The 22,449-nt window shown below is 42.9% G+C and overlaps 2 protein-coding genes across 3 annotated transcripts in view; one reads left to right on the forward strand and one right to left on the reverse strand.

The window, feature by feature from the left end:
- Positions 1 to 5,552, forward strand: part of LOC103475741 (Down syndrome cell adhesion molecule-like protein 1 homolog) — a 70,998-nt gene extending 65,446 nt beyond the window's left edge. For both annotated transcript variants that reach the window (XM_008427582.2, XM_008427583.2), the window contains exons 29-33: positions 724 to 842; positions 942 to 1,094; positions 1,197 to 1,391; positions 1,485 to 1,796; positions 2,324 to 5,552. In XM_008427582.2, coding sequence (XP_008425804.1) covers positions 724 to 842; positions 942 to 1,094; positions 1,197 to 1,391; positions 1,485 to 1,796; positions 2,324 to 2,760 — 1,216 coding nt within the window. In that variant the 3' untranslated portion in view covers positions 2,761 to 5,552. The remainder of the gene's footprint in view (positions 1 to 723; positions 843 to 941; positions 1,095 to 1,196; positions 1,392 to 1,484; positions 1,797 to 2,323) is intronic.
- Positions 5,553 to 7,786: 2,234 nt separating this feature from the next.
- On the reverse strand, positions 7,787 to 21,019 carry arhgap35b (Rho GTPase activating protein 35b). The gene is made up of 7 exons (XM_008427584.2): positions 20,222 to 21,019; positions 13,741 to 17,651; positions 13,350 to 13,491; positions 11,273 to 11,350; positions 10,996 to 11,127; positions 10,679 to 10,784; positions 7,787 to 10,329 (listed from the first exon to the last, which is right to left on the reverse strand). The coding sequence occupies exons 2-7, from the start codon at positions 17,458 to 17,460 to the stop codon at positions 9,918 to 9,920; spliced, it is 4,590 nt and encodes a 1,529-aa protein (XP_008425806.1). The 5' UTR covers positions 17,461 to 17,651; positions 20,222 to 21,019; the 3' UTR covers positions 7,787 to 9,917.
- Positions 21,020 to 22,449: the final 1,430 nt, after the last annotated feature.

Genomic DNA, 22,449 nt, shown 5'->3' on the forward strand with positions numbered 1-22,449 from the left:
TGTCTCGTCTTTTGTCAAGTTGCAATGCTGAAGATGTATGTCAGTAAGAGACAGAAGAATGTAACTGTTGGAATGTGTTTTTGGTAAAAATAAATAAAAATAAAGTTTATAAAAAAAAAAAAAAAAAAAGGAACTTATTGGGAAATATGTTGCATAGAATGGGAGTCTCGAAGACCAAAAATGCTCTTGATATTAAAAATGTGTAAATAATTGTACATTTAGGGATGAAAATGTGAGATTTAAGTGAGTATGAGAGGGACAGGAAGTCACAAAATCTTGTATATCCTTCCTGCTACTTTTCCAAAATTGTATGTCAATGGGCATGATAATTTGTTTACATTTACATTTTTTTCTTGTTTTTAAAGAAAAAACGAGACATAATTTATTTATGTCTGTTTGAAATAAATAATAAAAAATAAAAAGATGCTCTTTTCAGACGAGCCTGAAGCTGCCATTTTTTGGCTACCAGTAAAATGCTAATTGTGGAATAAAACTTCATCTGTAATGGTGAAACCTTGATCAGAGCTAATAGAAAGTAGAAGGAAGGATTGCAGGTCAATCCAGAACACTGACTCCTACAACACAGAACTAAACCGAAACAGTTGGGATCAAAGCATATTCAGACCTAAATCTAATTTAGAATATGTTGCAAGATTTAAAAATGTATGTTTTATATCTACTCTGTATGCAACATTTGACACCATCGTGTGTTCGTGTGTCCAGCAAGAACAATCGCAGTATAGACACGCCGGTGAAGGGCCCTCCGCAAGGACCGAGGCTCCACATCGACATCCCCCGAGTTCAGCTTCTCATCGAGGACAAGGAGGGAATCAAGCAGATAGGCAAGTCACTGGATAACAGGACGCTAAAATCATCTGTCCTGAGTGGTCAGTTTTACAGCAGGAGTGTCTAAAAACTGCATTTCCACGTGTCTGCGGCAGGAGAGGACAAGGCAGCGGTGCCGGTGACAGACACCGAGTTCAGCCAGTCGGTGAATCCGCAGAACTTCTGCACGGGCGTGTCTCTGCACCACCAGGCCCTGATCCAGAATTCAGGACCTCTGATTGACATGTCAGACATCCGGCCTGGCACAAGTGAGCTCGCCTCGTGTTTTGATGCTCAGACGTCTGGAAGTAGGCGTCTTGACGGCTGAATAGTTGACGCCGAGCTGAACTCTGATCTCTGTATTCGCTCAGACCCCGTGTCCAGGAAGAGCATAAAGTCCGCTCACAGCTCCAGGAACAGATACTCCAGCCAGTGGACGCTGAGTCGACCGAGTCAGTCCACAGCTTCGGCGCGGACTCTGACGTCCGACTGGCGGACGATGGGCTCCCACGGCATCACCGCCACGGAGAGCGACAGCTACAGCGCCAGCCTCTCTCAAGACACGGGTTTGTCAATCCAACCGCTACCGTTTGTTGGAAAAAGTAAAACGCTGACGTGCGGTATTTAAGTTTCTGAGCATGCCTCCTTTGTTCTTCCAGACAAAGGTCGTAACAGCATGGTGTCGACGGAGAGCGCCTCCTCCACCTACGAGGAGCTGGCCCGAGCATACGAGCACGCCAAGCTGGAGGAGCACCTGCAGCACGCCAAGTTCACCATCACGGAGTGCTTCATCTCCGACAGCTCGTCGGACCAGATGACCACCGGTACCAACGACCCCGCGGACAGCATGACCTCCCTCAGCACGCCGTCTGAGCCGGGCATCTGCCGCTTCACCGCCTCGCCGCCCAAACCGCAGGACTACGACCGCGGGAAGAACGTGGCGGTGCCAATTCCCCACCGGGCAAACAAAAGTAAGTGGGACAATTTGCGTAGCGGTTTTACGGTGCTTTGCAGAMGTTTTCATGCCCCTAGAACTTCTCCACATGTTGTGTCGTCACAGCAATATGAAATCTTTATTGGGATTTTATGAGCCAAGGACCAAGACAGTGTAGTGTCTAGCAGTTTAGTAGAAGAAAAAAAAAGATTTTACAAATGTTTTTAGAAACAAAGCTGAATAATTTGGTATGCGTTCGTATTGAGCCTATCTGAATTAACACTCTAGAAACACTTTAGCTGAAATTCCAGTTTAAATACCAGATTTGCAAATCTAGAGTTTGACATTTCTTCCTGTTCTTCCGTCACCTGATTCTAGGTCAGATTGGCTGAAGTGCTTTTGTGCAACTTTTCAGCTGTTGCCATTGTTTCTCTATTGGATCTAGATCTGCAGAAAATGGTCACAGGTTGATCCCTGAAATCAACAAGAACTCAGATTCCTTTTCAGTTAAAAAGAAAACTGCATTCCTGTCCTGATTATTGTTATTTTTTTCCCCTCCAACAGGCGAGTTCTGCAATCTACCCCTTTACATGAAGGCAGACCCATTCTTCCGCAAGCAAGGGGACTCTCTGCACGACCCGTGTCCAGCCGTGCCGCCGCGGGAAGCCTCGATCCGCAGCCTGACGCAGCGGGCATACCACACCCAGGGCCGTCACAAGACTCTAGACCCGGCTAAGCAGCAGGCCCTGACGCTGGGTCACTCCGGCCTGGGCAGCCTGGGCGCCAGCTCCAGCACCTCCACCTTGCCCCAGAGGACTCTCACCATGCCCAGCTCCAACAACGCAGCGACGGCCTCCACGTCCAGCACGAGCAGCAACCCCACCAACAGCAACAAGGTGGGCGGCTCCAGAGACTCGCTGCTCGAGAGCAGCTCCTCGGCGCTGGGGAGGCTGCAGAAGCAGAGCGTGGGGGCCTACTCCAAGTCCTACACGCTGGTGTAGTCCGGTCCACTGCACAGACTCGCACCGCTGCCCCCCCGCCTCCGTAGCCAGCACCACTCTGGCACTCATAAGTCTGGGCCACAACAGGCTCGCGGGCATCTTTCTGAAAGCCGAGCTCGTGGCGAGCCGCCCAGCTTCCTGTCTACTTTTTCCTTCAAGGGGACGGAGGCGTTGGAGGCGTCCCGCCCCGTCCAGACAGAGACCCAGCTAACCCTACTGTTCATGTTCAAATGGAACTAAATATACGAGAACTACTAACTCCAACTAACAGTTCCAGCCGGCTGGTGCTCAGCTCCACTAAGTTCCTGCAGGAGACACACAGCCAAATGCAGAATGTGATTTCCGTGGTCATTTTTGCAAATATTGACTGTAACCAAAGAGCTGAAGGCTCTGAGTTCATGAAAACTATAATAGCCAGTATGAAGCTGTGCGACCATCCTGTTTTTTCTCACACACACACACACACACACGCACACACACACACACACACACGCACACACACTCAAACACAATGTCCTTCATAGTTTTTGATTTGACTTATTTTGTTTGGTTTTTTTGGTCAGTTTGCAGGACTTCAGCTAAGTCCCCTGTTTTCCCACGCTCTCTCTCACTCTCTTGGTGTCTCTCCCCAACAAGAATTGGCAGATTTCCCTTTTTTAATCGCGACTCCAAAAGGCAACGATTCAGATTCACCTCCACAAATCAGTATTCTCCACTCATCTCTCTGCGGCTGAACGGTGTCTCAACTCTTCAGTCCAGTCACTACAAACCCCGGTGAAGCAGCTGTAATTTCTCACCTTACAAATAGAGAATATTTGGTATTATTATAAAGAATTTTACATATATATTTCTATGTAGGTATATTACTGACGTCTAAGGGAAATGATGACAAAGTATAAACTGTATGCGCTACACCGACGTGATAGTTATACACAGCGGTTTAACGCTACCGGCAAATTTTAAGAAAGGAGACAATCGCTCAATCACTGAATTTAGAAGTAGAGAAAATTTAAGAAAAGTTGGACTTAAGAAAGAAAATGTTTAGTATATATGTGAGATATTCTGTATGTTAGTGCGTGCTGGCCAGCTAAGGAAGAGTGACCCTCTCTCTGTTGTGGAGACGGGCTTGGCAGAAAGCAGGGTGGGAAGATTACACCGTCCCTGGGCTGTGACGCCTTGGTTGTTTGTGTGGCTTTTTGGGGGCGGGGGGGGGGCAATCACAATACCAGGCCTTCAATGATGTCTTCTTATATAGCTTGTTACTAGCCCGAGTGCTTGGTTTAGGTTAATATGGTAAGATTCAAAAGTTACAGTGTCTTGTAAAAGCTGTTATGCCTCTTTTCCACATCACAGCCGCTAACTTCAATGTATTTTATTGGGATATTATGTGACAAAGCAGCATAAAGTGGAGTAAAATCGGTGGTGGGTGTGAAATAACGTGCGATTATCAATAGGTTTACATGAAACAAAAAAAAGTATTTCAAGAGGGATGCATTCTTTAGCAAGGCACTGTATGTTGTTATCTCAGTGGATCCCCAAAACACCTTTATGCAGCAGTTTGCTGCAAAGTGGTTGGAGACGACTTGGGTTGCTCTCCGGTTTTAAGGCCTGCGTTTGTGGCTATAAATCCTCCCGAGATGTAGTTATTTGCTTCTCAGCCAAATAAATAAGCTGAACTGAATGCCAGTCATAATGTGAATGAAGTATTAATAATATTAATGTCAAGAGATGTTATATGTCAGGGAATTCAGTTATGAGAATTATATGATGTTCACGGAATTGATATCTTTGTCGTCGTCTTGTCTGAAGAGCTGTAAATGTCCCACTCTTCTTCATCTCCACCTCATCCCTCCCCATGATCCTTTTCGCACTGTTGTACATGAACACAAGAACCTATGGGAAGGCCTTTTTGTCCCAGGATAGTATTTTGTGTTGACTATTTATTTACCCATTTGCTCTGTTTGTCTGTCTGCTTGCTTGTTTAGAGGAAAGGAGGGGTTTTTCGTTGGTCTGTTGATTTGATTTCACTTCTTCAGTTTTGTCAGAGGTTTAGGTTCCAGGGGTCCAACAGTACACGGCCTGTGTTACACACCAGTTCAGCCAAGTAAAATCAGGGACTTGTGGCTCTTTTGGTCATACAGACTACCATTGTATTGTGTATATACTGGACCGGAGCCGCGTTGTGAAACGGCATCGTTTTGGCTCTCGCCTTCGTTCCCCACTGAGATAAACTGAGGACCCGTCATCGCTACCTTTGTCAGTGTTGTTTTTAAATTGAGTCTTGTACATAAAACACAGTTTTGTATGAAGAGCTATTTTCTTCAGAATAAATCAGGGGACGCATCAAGGTGGAAAGTCCCGCTTTCAAAATTGAAATAACATAACAAATTGTTTTTGTTTTTTTCTTTTTTCTTAAGATGGACAAATACATTTTTCCCCTCTTATGTTTTTGATACTACTAATTTGAAGAATTTTTAGTCTTTTTTTAAAAAAAACAACAACGTATTTTGATGTTGTCATTTGTCCCATTTACTTTTTTTAATATCATTATTTTATATTCTGTTCGACCCTCGGAAAAGTCATTGCATGCTTGCTAAAAGGGAAAAATTGATGGAAAAATGTATGAAAAATGTAAAAAAAAAAAAAAAAAAAAAACCGTTGAAGATATCCCAAACATTTCTTTAAGTTGCTTGTTACAGCAATTGCTTGTGTTCAAAGGTACATTTTCTATGAAAAAGCAAAAACTAAAAAGATCATTCTAACACCTTGTGCAATAAAGCTATCTTTCATATGCCATGGCTTCTGTCATTTCCAACCGTTTTCTTTTTTTTTCCGATTAAAACTATTTGACCTAACGTTAGACAGAGCCCAATGTTTCATGTTAGCAAAGATGGACACCAGCCTCCAGAAAGAAAAGGACGGGTATGTATAGAATACATATAAAATACAAATAAATATTTGGACAATTGTAATTGAAACCACCGCCGGCACTCTTCTGGCAAATTTCAGACCATTCACTCAATTTAATTTGAATTGTTGCCATTTGTTTTGAAACTGGTTTCCTGGCAAAACGGTGCATCTAAATATCTTGTTTCAAATTTCAATCTTACAATCTGTGTGGCTTACACAATATATACAATAAAATCTAACTTATCCACTCAATTCTGTTTTTATTCAGTAAAGTCACTGTTACATTATTCATACCACAGAAAAATATGAATATAAATGCTTTGCAGACAACATATGGCACCTAATTTCACTGAGAGATGTGGCTGTCGGGAGGCATTGATCAGAATGCACCAAGTTCCTTCAGGTCTCTTTAAGTTGTCCTTTATTAAAAGTATCCATAAATAAGTACATCTGCTTATGTGGTTCTGAAACGGAGCAATAAACCGTCAGGTTTAAACTTCAACARTATGACTATTAAGAAGGTAAATTAATTATTTAAGCACTCAAACTACAATCAAAACCATTTGGAAAAACTGTTGTTATTGCAATACAAAGGAACTGACRGATGTATAACAGCTGAGTCCACAGCACATCATAAATCAGAAAGTTCTGACCTTGTAAGCCAACATATTTCTAACAGACTGAAAAAGCAAAAAGCCAACCATGCAATTCAACAGTACATAGCGGTAACTTCATAGACATACTCTATTTGTAGCTGAGATTAATAAAACTATCGACAAAGTCCATTTTCTGCACCTTATGACCTTAAAGCTGCTCTGCCTCCTGCCAGCGTCTTCTGAAGGCAGCTCTCTGATTGGCTGGGCAATTAGCTGCCAATTCAGTAACTCGGAAGAGCCGTCACCTTTCAAAGCAACAATTACTAAAGAAGGAAGAGAGATCAGGTTTAGATGTTGGAAATCCAGAAATGTGTTGCATGCAGTTCCGAGCGCATCTGACAGACTGTCAGCCTGATTCAATTTCATAGGCTGCATAAATGTTGTCACATCACGCAATTGCCGGTTTGCTTTCTAATAACAGGGCGTCATCTGAGTCTGGTGACTGGCTGATTTGACTGATGCCTGGTAACTGCTCTGCGTTGCGCCGCCGCTGGTGCCCTCTAGTGGCTGTACTACACAAGACAGCTCCTTGAAGAGCGGATAATTTGCATCCTCATCATTGGTCGTGCACCAAATTGCATCCGAATCGTAGCGTTGATTCTGGACGCTTGTCTGACAGCATTTAAGCATAACGGGTTCCATTTAGATGTGGAAGAAAAAAAGACAAAAGTCCAATTTTTGATAGGATACTTCTGGTACAAGACGTTCTCGCTTGCCTAAATATTTGCACTGTAATTAGTTTAGCTATTTCCCACAAAGCTAGACGATCCAAGCGCATAAATTCGTAACGGCATGGTAATCTGCTAGATGGGACACACCCAAATCTTTTTTTTCCCCCTGCTCTACATCTGAACGGCCACAAGGTGTCGCAGTGATCCTTTCAAAGCTATGACCGTCCAGAGAGGTTTAGGGATACTGTGACGAAAGGTGCTCTCCTAAAAGAGTGCAGTCGTTCATGACGGATATGCTGTGAATAATAGATGTTTCTTAGAGTTTCATACACCGGGGCGTTTATACGAAAGCTTCTGCTTAATAAGCTTTAGTATAAGTGCCTGTTGAGTCATTGTTCCTGCGTAAAATATGTCAAGTGTTCATGTTGCTGAAGGTGTCTGCTCATAACTTTGAAGATAAAATGTACAGTGCAATGGAAAAGTATTCGTACTACTTGAAAGTCATTTTGCTACCGCGAACTAATGTCAGGCGCATTTTTCTAAAGATAAAGTGAAGTTTATCTTTCTCTTTATCTGTGGTTCAAATTGAATAAAATGTGATTCATTCTAGGAGGTTCGGTTCTGCTGCTTGGGTTTTGGTCAGAAAGTAAGTCAAATATAAATACACACTGCTGTTCCAACAAGTAGGATGCTTGGTACTCAAAAGTTTCTTAGTGCTTTGAATACCAAAACCAAAAGTCAGACTGGAAAATTAGATCAACAAAAACATACACATCCATACACATGCAGGAAGTTTTACAAGATTTAATTTATTAACTATAATACAGTTCACATAAGGCCTTCATATTCAAACGTTCTCGGTCAGACAAATTCCACCGTTTGCTCCTGGTGCACACAATACATGAACTTTTTCAGCTAAATCAATTCTTGTTCGCACACTTACTTCATGTTTTAAAAACAGAAAGAGGGCATTCATCCTCCTCCCTTTATGTGTGGTCTTATGTTTTTTTTTTTCTTTTCTTTTGTTTTTTTTAATCATGCACTAATTTTAAGTGGCCTTTTAAACCATTCACAAAAATCATAAAAAGGAACCTCCGATAATTGAAATACACACTAGAAATGTTTTCTACCATCAACTAAAGGGCGGCGTCCCTCCCTCCCCCTCCCCACAACGTACAAATAAACAACCATAACGAAGACGTGGTGTGCACCCACTCGTTGATCCTTCCAACGGCACATTTGGTCGGGTATTTTTTTCCTCTCTCTCTATTTTTTTTCTTTCCTTTCCTTTTTTGCTGAAAGCCAAATAATGCAGCAATATTATTTATACACTCCCAGGTATCATGTTGGTCTGAATGGTCGAAGCTTGAAGCTCAGAGCAGTCTGAGAAAAACACTTCATTTTTTTTTTTGTTCTTCTTCTTCCTTGTTCCAGTCTGTTGAACACAAAAATTACAATCCCCCAACAGTACCAGTAAAACAGATGAGCCCAATGCAAACGCAACCAAAAGACAGTGCTACAATCCTCGCATTTGAAAGACAGCAGGCTACTTTCTTGTTAAAAGTTCATAAGGTTAAAGTTAAGAGGGCCTTCATTTTGCAGAGCTGCCTCTGAAAACGGTGAGCAGACGCTCCCCGAAACGGGTCCCAACCGCAGCAGGGGTTTCGCTTCTCTCCGACCAGGTTCCGTCTCAGCGGAACCAGCAGTAACAGTAAAGATCCCAGACCCGGTTAAAGGTTCTTAATATGACGTGAATACAAGGAGCTGAGGGTCGACGGACAGCACGACAACGCACCGAGCTACCTATCGCGTTTCAAGCATTTTGGTTTCCATGGACACTGGCTGACGACGATGAGGATGATGATGCGACTAGGTTACACATTCAACATGGCAACAGTTCTCCTTCAACTGATGTCTGATAAAAAAAAAAAATACAAAAAAGCCCCTGAACATCCGCTCGGATCAACAAACAGCTAGAAGATGAGAAGAATTTCTTTTTCCTTATTTTCCCCACATGTCTGGATGAATGAGGAACATTAAGCAGATTCAGACTTTCCATCACAACCCAAAACAGGGGGGACAACTGGATCTAATTAGAAGACTAACTTTGCTTTTTTTTTTTCTACAAAAAAAGATCCTGCACTCGTGCCACATTCAGCCACTAAAAACAAACAATATGGATAATTAACCTATGTGGCATTTCTTCATATTTAACACTACACTATCAAAAAGTGCTTCAGATAGGTCTGTGGATTTAAAAACAAAAACAAGGAAAAAAAAAAAAAAAACATGATGTAAACAAAGTTTGATCTGCCAGAGCTCGGTTGAGGCAATGGTACGTATGGCTGTTTGAGCTGAGAAATTAAAACAAAGCAGAAATAAGCAAAGAAAAACAGTGATCATTAAAGTGCATCCCTGGATATGATACCCCACCCTCTTTCCTTTCCCACCATGGTGAGCCCCTCAAATAGAGCAACATGAGAAATGCTTAAAAAAAAAAGGGGGGGGGGGCAGGCGATAATCTTCTGCTTCTATGGAGCAAACTGCTGCCCTACAGGGGGGCTGGTCCATAAATCCAGTGGTGGTACTTTAAGAAAAATTAATATTACACATAAAAAAAAACAAAATCATTCAGTCCAGCTTGGGTTGGAGGTTTCTTGGTAGTGTAGCCTTGCAGCGTCCTCCGCCTCACTGATAATGGAAGCATGCCACATTTCACACAACTATGACCACGATCACTTCCTGCCCCTCCCACCACCCCCCACCACCACCTCCCCACCCACTCCCACATAACCTAGGTTTGTCCAAGTTTGAGATGTTGCTTTGTTTTCTTTTTGTTGTTCTCGCGTCTGAATGCGTTTTGTGTGTATCGGTGACAAGGTCCAGCATCATCATGGGGCACACGCGGTGTCATCGTCTCTCACAGTGTCTCTTGTTCAGCAGGAGGATGGTGGGTGTGGGGGTGCTGGTGGAGCGGCGGCAGCAGGGACTGAAGGGGCGACTGCGGCGTGGTGGGCGGAGACTGCTGCAGGGGGCTGAAGTGCGCGGCGGTGTGGGGAGGCGAGGAGCGGTAGCAGGAGTAGGCGGAGCTCCCGCCCAGGGTGGTGGTGGGCGAGGCGGGGAGGCCCCCGAGGCCCGTCGGGGAGTCGATCAGCGGCTGGTTGTAGAAGAAGAAAGCACACTGGTGGATGAAGGTCTCGATGATTGTCTGGTAGGTGCGCGTGGCAGTTAGGGCGTCCATCGTGGTGAAGTCGGGCCTCATGAGGGTGGGCCAGAAGCAGATGGACAGGTTTTCGCTGGTCATCAGGTTGACTCTGCTCAGCTGGCTCACCCTGGGAACAAACACACAACGCCACATCATCTACAGCACCACGCAAAAGAAAAAGCAACTAATACAGCGCAAGTTTTCACATTTTGTAGCGTTACGACTGCAAAGGTGTTTCAAGGCATTTTATGTGACAGATCAACATGAAGAAGGGCGTGAGCATAATGTGGAACGAAAAGGATACAAACCCCACGTTCTGCTGCAATGACAGCTGCAGATCGTTTGAGATTCTGACTTACGAGGAATGAAAGTTTTCCACGTGACAAAAAATGTGGAAAAAGTTCAAAGTCTTACACGGTCAAAACGAATGCAAACCTGTAGATCGGTTAGACCAGGATTGAAGTCAGAAAGCTTACCTGTTCAAGTGGCTCACTACGTATCTGAAGACGTCGTAGTTCTCCTTGGGGAACTTCCTCAGGACGTCTTTCATGGCATACAGCCTCTGCTCTCGGTCCATGATTTCTGCACAAACACAGAGTTCTCTCTCACCACTAATCCGTCGGATCAAATTTCAGCTGAACTCTGTCACTAGCTCGTCGGGACAACCTTAACTCCCCAAATACCGCAAACACACAAAACAATAGCAAGACCAGATGAGCTCCCATCCCTCCTAAGGAAATAATCGTTTTATGTTTTGTGCGAGGACCCTCCCAGCCCAGCAGTGTTTGCTTACTGAAAGCGTCCAATAGCTCCACCTGCAGAGCACAAGGCACCAGGGGCTCAGGCAGCTCTGAGAAGAAGCTTTTGAGAGCTCCAGCCACAGTGTTTATGGCGAAGTCTTTCTCCACCAGGTCTAATCCGTGGTCTGAAGGGGAAAGATGAGAAAGTCGGATCAGATGAGAAAGCCGGTGCGCCGGTTTCCGTCATCATCAGCAGCAGCCTGTCACTTTCCTTTTGACAGCCCTACGTTTATGTTTTCAGAGTCAGATAATTACACATGAGCAACTCACCCTGTTCAAACTGCTTCTGCATGCTCTCCATCTCGGACTTGTTGCCACTCACACGGTACAGCCCCTCTGTGTTCAGGCCTGGGCGGACGAAGCAAGCAGAGAAAGAAAGGTGTGTGTGTGTTGAGGGAGGCTTAGTAGCGTAAAAAGGAAAAGCACAAACGGTTCATCAGCAATTCTGCAAACAGACGTGACTATACAGACGCTTTCCAAAAGCACCAAGCAAATTACGTGATCAGGTTACAAAGCTCTGAAAAAGAAGAAAGCATGTTTTGATCATTTGGAGCTCTCCAGTTGTCTTCATGGACTAAACTAAACTAAACTGAGCTTTTATATCACTTTGTTTCAGCTTTTGCCTCTCTGCGACTTTCTCCAGGTTCTCGGTAGCAAACCTTTGGAAGCGCTCGCCGGCATCGACGCGTAATGTAAACTGAGCAGCATAAACTCCGATTCTTTATCGCAAATGACTACTTCTCAGGCCTTTAGTTTGACTTTGTGCGAGTCCCACGCCCGGAGCAGATGAACATATAGAGAAAATCTGTCGTCAGCAGATGTCAGCTCAGCACGAAGGCTGAGGGGGAAAAAAGAAAATACAAATCTTACGAGGAAAGCATTCAGAGATGAGAGCCTTTCTGTTGACTGGGACCTCCGATGGATTTTTACGGAGCCAATCCATTTGTTGTGAATTGGCGCAATATGAATAAACTGAATTTAACCTTTAACCTAATTATCAAAACTGCAAACTATGCTAAAAGGAAAACTAGGGGTAATTTTATTGGTTGCAATGATAAAAAAAACATCTTTGTATCAGAGAATTTGCTGTAAACTGGAGCAAATTAGCCCAAATAAAGAGAAATGACTGGTTGAAGCAAATTGTTTCCAAGAGAAATTACTCAGAGAGGAAGAGAAGTAGAGAAAAAGTATTGTTTAATATTGTATAAGAATCCACTAAGTCTAAACATTAAATTAAACGTAACCACGTTTTAGATGCGTGTGAGTAGTTGTGCTGCTGGAAGTGCAAAGACACTGGATCCTGAGCTAATGTTGGTGATAAATCTATCTGACCAATTTTCATTTTATTTCTTCAAGCATGCAGTGCAGCTGGGTCAAAATGTGATTTTTTTAGATATTCAGTCTTTTATCTCAGTTTTAATAAACCGAGATATTTATTATTTTATCTCAGTTTCAATGAACCGAGATAAAAGAACAGATTATATGAATTCTACTTGTTCAGTTTTTTTTAAACATATCTTGACCAGATGCAGCACATATTATGTGAACTAATGCAGTTCACATAATATGTGAATATGTGAACTGCATTAGTTCACATAATGCAGTTCACATATTATGAACTGCATTCTTCTTTCCAAAAGAAGAATACAAACACACCGACTCATACAGAAATGACTGGGTGTCATTGTGTTTGTCTGGGCAGTGCCTTTAGTGGAAGCAACACTTCAAGCTTATCTGGCAGTCTTCAGCTAGCGAAGATATGGACAGCGCAATCTGGAGCACTTCTGCTGATTCCAGCCGATTTACGAATGAGTCAGCACTGACCTTAACTGAGCATAATATTTGCTTTAAAGCAATTGTTGGATGAGCATCGGCTGCCGCGGCATCCGGTTAGAAACAAAAGATCAATGTAAAGTAAACATGTATTGTGTTCTACTGGCCAGTAACTGATAAGAAGAAATACATATTAAAGATAATGATCTTGAAAAGATAACTGAAGCATTCTTGTTTACCAAGTCACTCCTACAAATTAATGCATTTTCAGTTTTCCCTTTTCATATGTTAAACTGTTCATTATGACTAATTATTTTCTCTAGTCTTTCAAAAAGCACTTAAGTCTTTATTTACGCACAGAAACACTTTCATTTTTATAAGTGGCGTAGGCTGAATGATAGGATTATTAAAGTAGAAATTCTCATTTTGCTCTTTAATTATTTAAAGCCGCAAACTTGGGATGCTGAGCCCTGAGTGTTGATTTGAACCGGTACTTTTGAAGTGCCGCTTGCACAAACCTAAATGAACAATCTGTAATGGTCTGTAATCTTCTCAATGCACCAAAGGAACTCACCTGTTTTCTCAATGAAGTGGACGCACTTCTCTATGAAAAGTGGAATTGGTCTGTCTGGGGAGACCACACTTGCTAGTGGCACTCCAAAGTAACAGCTCTCCATGGGCTTGGGAATCGATGGACGCGGCTTTGGTCTCGTTTTCTGCCAGAGATGAAAACAGGATTTTTGATTAGTTTAAAATATTCATCAAAGCCAGGTTTCCCCTCATAGCGGCTGCTAATTCTCAAGGCTTGCAGATCCATCTCACTGGGATATACCTCTGTGCTGGAATTACTTCTGTACTCTATAGGCTGAAACAAAATAGTCCTTAATGATAATATTTAACATTTGGACAAAAACTACTGCAATTTCTCCAAGATTAAGAATAGAAAAGGTTGTAATAATACAAACCTTGGCTGTTCTCCTGAGGCTCTTCAGAATGTTTCTCTTCTTTGGGTCCTCAATCTCCTCATTAACAAGACTGTCGCCTTTCAAAGTCCCAAAGTCATCTTCTTTGGACTTTGACAGAGCTCCCATTTCATCGTCGCTGCCTATAAAGCTTGTACGGAAACTACTGAACTTGCCCAGCCGCTTCGAGCGGTCGCGGTACAGTCGGGGCTTCACTCCGATCGCTGAGAACTTCCTCCTTCGCTCCAAAGAGCTGCTGTCCGCCTCGCTGTCTGAGCCATTTCCATTTGAATGCATCCTGTTGGAGTTGCGGATGGTAATGATTTTGCCCTGTGTGCTGTCATGTGGGACTGAGTAGATGATTTCTTCGTTGCTAGGGCGGGGCTTTGAGACGGCATCAATGGGCTCAGCGTAGTCTGAGGGGTCGTAGCCCACATCTCCACCAGGTACCCAGGTAACAGCAGAGGGCAGGGACCGACGATGACCCAGGGTGTCGATGTAGGGACTACGGCTAACCTTCCTGAAGTCAAAAGTGACACCTGGTTTTACCCTCACTTGGGGGGGTATTTTGTTGTTGAGCTTATTTTCAAAGTCTCTGATATCAGATATGACAGAGATGTCACTGGAGTCCAAGTCAGGCATGTTGAAGCCGCCACCGTGAGAGGAGAGAGTGCCGTCGTAATAAGGTGGAGAAGGCTCTACGTCATCCTCCGAATCCACAAACATGGTCACGGGACTGGGAGAGATGCAGCGCGGGGAGTATACATTTTCACCGGTGCACGCTTCTGCAACATTGTCGTACATATGCGTGGCCTCCACGATGTTGCGCTTCTCTACCACCTCCATCAGAAATGAATGGAACATTTCTATTCTGTGCAGGCCTCCCACCACTCCCCCGGATCCACAAACCACACTATTGAAACGACCCTCGATCTCATGGGCCAGCTCCTCCCCCTGAATCAGCTGTTCACAGGCAAAGTCGCTGTCAGTGAGCTCAGCCTGACTATCTCCTACTGCCAACAGCTGAACGGGGATAATGTCCTGAACCTCACATAAGAATGCACACAGGGTCTCCAGGGAAGCTTTCCGGGTGACTGAGTACACAGCAATATAGCCGTGCACTAACCTGCTCTTCCTTAAAGTGAACGAGGCATGATATGAGAGGAGAGAAAGCTCTATGGCCAGCTTGTGCCCCCCAACCGTCTGCTCTAACAACACAGAAGTGCCACTATTCGACATAGGTCTGCAATGCTGATGCATCAGGAAAGGAGACAGGAGCTGTTCAATGTCATAGGGGTCTCCACACATTAAGCACATGACAATGCGCAGGTCTGCCTCTTGGGCTGGCTGATGTGGAGAGTCTCGGAGGCCGGGAGGCTCAGGGAGGAGAGGCGGGGAGCTGCTACTAAAAGATGTGCTCCTTCTAACATCAAGAAGGCCTCTCAGCACCTGATTGATCTGAGTCTCATTTACATTGTGCCCATAGCCCACACCGGGGGAGGCTGGGTCTAAAAAGCTGCACTGTAGTCTCCTTGCAACTTGTTGTCCCTGTGTTATTAGGTTTAAGGCAGTGTCTCCACCTATATCAACATATGAGCCCACCCCTCTTTTAGTGACTAAAAGAAGGGATGTTGGCAGTTGAGCCAGCTGGCTATCCCTTCGACCTAGAGTTGATTCCCTAAGTCGCTCAAGACTTTCTACCACATAAGATAGAGACTCTTTTGAGTTATACAGACAAAGACATCCATGAGGGGTAAATGTGGGGGTGTGGAAGGAGTTTACTGGAAGACGTACGTTCCCCTCAATGGGCCGCAGTGTCAACTCATACATCTTCCCGTCTAAAACATACCAGTCATCATTTGTGCACAGAGCTCTAATCTCATTGGCAAATTCTCTGGCCAACCCATCCTTACCTAGGATGACCAAATTAATTCTATCAGCTTTGGTGTCCCCAAAATGAGCTTTCACATCAAAGAAGGGGTAACAGGTGGGAAAACGAGATGCTAGGAGTTGCTCAATCTTAGAGTCTCCACAGTGAGGGCTACTGGGGCATGTTTCCTTGGTGGGGTGATAGACAAAGTGAATATGCTTCAGCACAAGGGCATCTCTTTCAGCAGGAAGCTTTTGCAGCGCCTTAAACCTCTGCTCCTCTCCCAGAACCTCCTGAATTGCTCCCATCTTTTCTTTGCTAGGCTTGGCATCCACCTCAAGCTCATAAAAAAGCTCAGAGTATTCAAGCAGAAGCTCCTGGAAGTCTTCTTTAGCACGGTCAATAATCTCCTTTTGATGGCGGTTGTACAGGTCCAAGTACTCCGGCTCCTCGAGCCACTGATAAAACTCCTCATTCATGATGAAGCTGCGGGCCTCTTCCCATGGTTTACCGGGCGTAACAAACGGTGAGGATGCTAACTTTTGCTTAAACTCCTGTCTTATTTCTGCACGTCTACATTCATTTCTTAGATGCTCCAGATGGGCATTGAATATATCTTCTGCTTCAGCAGTCTCCAGTAGATCGGAGGGGATTCGCTCATCCTCCATGTTGTCTATGTGAGATGTGTCTTCCCATGGAGAATCCTCCAGAACGACAAACCAGTGAGTAAAGTGCTGCTTGGACTCCAGCACTTTCTGCACTCCAGACCAGCTCAGTTGATCTATTTCATCGAGATCCGGCACCAGTGAACTAAGTGCTAAAGGGAGAGTGCTAAGATATATCCTGCGACGCCTCTCGATGTGCTCCTGCTTCAGCCGGTAGACGTGCTGTTGAAAAAGCTTTTTGCATTTAGCTGTTCCTTCCAAGAAAACATATTCTTTGTACTCTGGTGAGTTGTTCATTCGTCGACTGGCGTTTAACCAAGTTTCATTATGATTCTTGACGATACGGTTAATGAGCCACTCGTAGCGATCCTTGGCTGAAGCTATCTGCTGACTCTGGAGTTTCAGGGCTTCAAAATAAGGTATGATCTTGGGCTTGCCCCTGCCCTTATCAATAAGCTGAACCAACGTGAGGAAGGCTAGATCCACATTAATATTTGAGCGAGCAGAAGTCTCGACTACTGGGAGGCTTTTCTTTGTGATCGCAAAGGTATGCGCATCTTTGATGTAGCGCTCAACACCTTCGTCACATTTGGTCAGCACCAGCACGATGGGCTTCTTGGTCTTGCTGAGCTGGCCATAAAGGTTTGTGACGAATTTCAGCTGGTCATCAAAGTTACGGTTCATGCCGCGGCTCACATCAACACAAAGCAGGAAGCCATCAACCTGCAGTTTCCCCTCTGGCATTTGCTTTTGCTCAAAGTCTTGCTCCAAACCCAGCTGATCTGTGCAGAAGTACATGAGCTTCTCTGCCGAGGCCAACTTGGTCGCAGCCGCTCGCTTGATATAGGGCTGCATAGCAGTGCTACGATGTGGCTGAAATGTCTGGTCATCTATGAATTCGGTTTGCTCCACAACATGCATCCTGCACTCAGGGCCCTCCTCCAGGACCCGAGACACCTCCCCCCAAAACAGAAAGTGGTCATTGTTAACCACACGACCCCCAAAGTCACTGGTGCTTAAAACTGATGTGTGGTCCAGGTAGAAATCGTCAGCACTGGGTCGCACAAACCGATTGCACAGGCAGGATTTGCCCACCCCACATTGCCCCTTCTCCTTCTCTGTTCCAGACAAACCCACCACAATGAGGTTGTAAATGGGCGATCGTGCATCTTGCTTTTTCGCCATCATAGCATTTCGAAACTCATCCTGCCACAAATAGGCACTGAATAAAAGAGATCACTAATATGCTCGTCCGTCTACTGCTGATCCACAGAACAGATCAGATTGCTCCTTCTTCTGCTGGGCGTCAGTTATAATAAATAACAGTGCAGTGATAAGAGCAGCAGGTCCTTTCATTCATTCCTTATAAGAATCACATCCTGTCAAAACAAACAAAAAGAAAGGAAGTCAGACAAAATGGGCATTTGTTAATCAAGAAAATGTACAAAACAAATAAACTGAACACATTTGGAAATAATGAAATTACCAGTAACTTTAAATAAAAAAATAAATCTGATATATCTAATGGCAATATGCTTCTAAATGCTGTGCTATGTGTACTTCTAAAACAAGAATTATAATTTAACACCGAGCTGACCTTTTTTGCACACCATCCTTATTGTTTCAGCGACAAAATAGTCCCTTTTGCTCATCGATATTAAAATATCAATTATTTACCAAAATGTGACATTGTACAAGCAAAAATTAAATCAATTAGTTGCACACTGTGTGAAATTATTCTGTTAGCATTCTTACTGTACAGCTCCAAGTTTGTTTGTTTTTTTAGTAAAGCCCTATTGTATTTATTTGGCATCATCATTCATTACAAGCCAAACCTACTGAGGGGAGTGTTACAGAAACATTAATGCCAGCCATTATAATATCTGCTGGCAGAAGCCATTGATTTTTCTCACACTGTAGTAGCAGCCAAACCTGAAAAACACAGGTTTACGCAAATTTCCATGAAAAAGGGAAGCTTATTTATTATCAATTGCAGCGCTGCAGCAACAACAATGCAGGATGACGGACTAGTTTGACATGTTTTCTTTGTTGTGTGGACAAATTCTATTTTGCAATGACTTTTTGGTGGAACTCTGCATATGACTGGCCCCAATGTCAGTTTTTGAATTAACCTGMTGAAAATTTCATTCATTAACTCAGCTTTAGCCTGAGTAACACTTTCACTGGTGACAAGTTAAAAGAAATCAGACCAGGTCTTTGCATTTTACCAGGGATCATTTTATACAGTAACCATCAAAAYTGCAGAGATTACTCTCAGCACTGCTCGGCTGATCTAAAAGAAAACAAAAACACAGGAACTGAGATCCAAAATCTAAGAACAAGCATGTTGGGAGTGGCTCTTCGAGTGATGTATCAGCTGATCAGTGAGTTTAGTGACATGCATATAAATGACTGTGCTGTCGACRCGCCGTTCTCTCCTTGTTTTTAAGCCAGACAAACAGTGCTGCTACAAAAGGGGGGAAATGACCAGATATATATTCATGATATTGTTTATCAATAGAAATTTTCAAACTTTGATTCATTGGAACATAAATGTTAACTTAAATGCCTTCAAGCCCAACAATCTATCCTCCCATCCCCCAACTATCTTCTTATATCAACAGCATAATCAAACCACATAAGATAGCACAATGTTTAATATATATGTGTGTGTATATATAAATTTGAAATAAACTAAACTCTCAACTTATACAAGTTTGCCATGTTTAGGTTAAAAGTTAGAAAGTTGAGGTATTTCAGAAATTATTCATGCTAAATATTCCTCAGGGGAAATGGGTGAAAATCTTCCAAAATAAATCTGCTGGGTTTTGATTTATATGTATCTGAAAAACATGTTTAAGCTTTTATTTTTGGATATTAACATCAATCCCCACCATAGTTTCCTCTTCTAAAACTCAAAAATATGTTATGGCTTTCAATGTTGGTTGTCCAACCATTGCAAAACATATTTTTGTATAGACAAATGCAACTATTTAGCTGCACAAATAAAGACAGGTGCTCTTCAAGGATCAGTATTTGAGCCATTTCTTTTTTTTTATCATTTATATAAACAATCCAGGGAGATATATATATATATATCTCCAGTTATAGTTCACTTTTAAGCAAATGAAACAATCATCAGTCCTCATCAGCAGTAGACTCCATTTTACCTGTTCTACCACGTCAAAGCTTTTTTTTTAAATTAAATATTTAACACTAAAAAGACTATAAATATAATCTTCACATGCTCCTCCTCAAACCTAACTAATAAAAGCCACTAGAAAAAGAATTTCCCCCAAAAACATTCAAACACAAGTACAACAAAGCAAAAGATGCCATAAACTTTCTCACCCCATCTATTTTTAAAGCACAGATAACTGCTTCTATATTAGTACTGATGCAATGCCATTATGATGGCCACTTCATAAGGTAAAACTAATAATATGAAGTGACCTTGGCTACTTCGACATTACCCAAGCAGTTGTATTTAAAATACCAACAAAAAAAMMCGAAAAAGAGGTGACACAATTTGCCCTTTCTTTAAAGGCAAAGTCCAGCAGGGTCAAAAACAAATGTGGGCAGCTGAGCTAGGCCTGATGCCCGAATAAACAGATATTTAAAAAAAAAAAAAACAACCTGACACCTTCTGAGCAGAGATCTGGAGCGCAAATTCAGCTCGCAGGGTTGTATAACCTGCTTACAGAGACAAGTTCTGTGTTCCGCTAAGGATTACCAGTGAACATTGGCTTCAGGGTGCTCAGAGGGGCTGACCACGCCAGGCCTGCTGCCTAATGCAACTGCAGCGCCGGGGCTGTGCACTGACCTCCCCTGCTGCACGCCGACACACGGCGATTAAAGGGAACCCACTTCCACCCAGTTTTGTCTTGGGTGTGAGCCCTCGACAGCTTCTCCGGGTCAGCCAATAAAGAAGCCGATCGGGCATACATACCATCGCGTTTCTCCCCTTTCTCCTCTCGCATCTGTCAGGCCAGTGCTTGCCGCAGCCCTCGCCGCCGCCTGATGTGCATAAGCAAAAGCCGCAGAATAAACGCCAGGAACTGCTCCCAAATATCACTGATATCACAACGCTGCGTATGGCGGGGTCAGTGGAAATGAATCCCCATCACACATGTCTGGATTCTCGCCCCCTTCTTTCTTTTTTTTTTTTTTTTTTGCAACAATGTTTTTTTTTTTTTTCAATATATATATTTTTTTATTGTTGCATTTAAACGCCGGGAAGAAATAAATATGTCCAGGATTATTCTTGCACAAGGGAGGTTTCCGCCTGCGAAATTCGGGCGTGTGAAACAAAAAAGGAAAGAAAAGGGRAAAAAAAAAGAAAGTCTGCTCCAGACGTCTTCCTCTCGGTTCACCACGTTGCTTTTTCAATCATTATTCTGTCCATTGTTGTGGCCACATAATAACGCTGGGCCGGTGTCGCACACCAGACAACAGTGAGTTTGTTGTAATCGCCCTGGTGTCTCCTTTGAAATGTGCTCCTGCTGCAACACGAATCCTTCATGTCCTGGGCGATTTTAGGAGCCGATCGCGCGTGTGAAAGTGGAATTTCTCTCAGCTTTCCGATAATGGCGGCGGCGGCCCTCCTCCTCCCCGGACCTAGATCTCCTCTTCTTTTCTTTGGGAAAAGGGAGCAGTGGAGACCGAAGCAGCCGAGAGAGGGACTCAGTCTCACCCAGCGGCGCCCTCACACAACTGCAGCAGGTCGGCTCTCTGTTGCTCTAACTCTCCACCACGCCGATGCCTTTGCACCGTTTCAGACCCAAACTCAATCGATTAGTCATTATTGTTCAATGCAAAACTTGCATTGGACGTTATTTTTTGTCCAATTACGAGTGCATATTATTAAAGCAATTTGACTATGTTCCTTTCTTTTGGAGAAAAGCTGAACATTTTTTTTGCACCATTATGCCCCGTTGTGGGTTTTGTTTTTGTAGAAAATTGACACAAAAGAAAGATAACAGTTTGAAATAAATGCGTGTACTTGCCCTATGCTGGCTTCCAACAGTTAAATGTACATTTAAAAAGCACTCATTATCCTTTAACTTCATTATGTTTTGTCACATTACCACTAATCTTCATTTATTTTATTATTTGATGCAACAGTGGCACATATTACTTATGTAAAAATCTGAAAAGTGCATTTTCATTTCTTTTAAGAAGTACACAAGTTTTCCTTTGACACCAAAGGTAATTATTGAGTCATTCAAACTTTCCACAAAGCACAGGAGTTTGAATACTGATACATTTACAAGGCTCAATATTCAACTGGAACTTAGCAGCAACAGCAAATTTAGCAAATACATTATATAGTAATACAAGTAGTCTGTGTATAACACATTGATGTGTGGCATTAAACATAATTATGTACTCTAAAATGTATAAWTAAAGTTGAAATAAATACTATCAGGAACTAAATTTTGAAAATGYAAACCAGAGGACTGAGTATTACAGAACGCTTAATTTATCCTGAGCTTTCAAGAAGTGTCAAATTTGAATTAGTCAATCGTGATGTAGTTCACACCATACAACTGATAGGTTTCTTGACATTTTTTAATGATTAATCGGTTTTAAGGAGGCACTTAAGGAGATTAGAATTAATAAAGTGCAAGAGCAGCATCAGACAGGCAATTATTTGTTAGGGSGCTGAATGCTSTCCTCAGTTTGGAGAAGCAAGGCCCTAATTAGTTTGACAGGTCATTAAAGGGCCAGCGCAGAAACAAACAGACATATTCTGTCCAGTAGCATCAAAGAATATGTAAAATGGAAATCCTGCACAGACCTTTCTTTACTTTTAATTTAAGTTAGAGAAATGTATTAATTAAGCTGCTCTTATTTGTCAGAAATCTTGTTCATAGCCCCATAGCAGCACTTTGAAATGRTCTCAGTCTTGCTTTGTGAGGSACCATAACTTATTTGAGTTAGAATTAAAACTATTAAACTAACAAACCATAGAGTAGTAACAACTTTAGGCATTAAATACTTTAAATATAGGTCGATACTCTACACACTACTTTGCAATTTCTTTTACTTTTACAAAATTAACTTTTTCAATTAGAAATTTGAGCTTGCAAACATACGTCAAACTCAAGGCCCGGGGGCCAAATCTGGCCCGCCGTAGCTTTTTATGTGGCCCTCTAGACTCCAAATTACATCAAT

Source organism: Poecilia reticulata, linkage group LG14 (genome assembly GCF_000633615.1).
Source record: "Poecilia reticulata strain Guanapo linkage group LG14, Guppy_female_1.0+MT, whole genome shotgun sequence".
Taxonomy (NCBI): Eukaryota; Metazoa; Chordata; class Actinopteri; order Cyprinodontiformes; family Poeciliidae; genus Poecilia; species Poecilia reticulata.

Coding starts and splice junctions, on each gene's coding strand:
- arhgap35b (XM_008427584.2), bottom strand. CDS start 17,460: ATGATGGCGAAAAAGCAAGATGCACGATCGCCCATTTACAACCTCATT. Junction 11,128..11,272: donor GCAGAAGCAGTTTGAACAGG/GTGAGTTGCTCA, acceptor TTTCCCCTTCAG/ACCACGGATTAGACCTGGTG. Junction 10,785..10,995: donor GGAGCTATTGGACGCTTTCA/GTAAGCAAACAC, acceptor GTGTTTGTGCAG/AAATCATGGACCGAGAGCAG.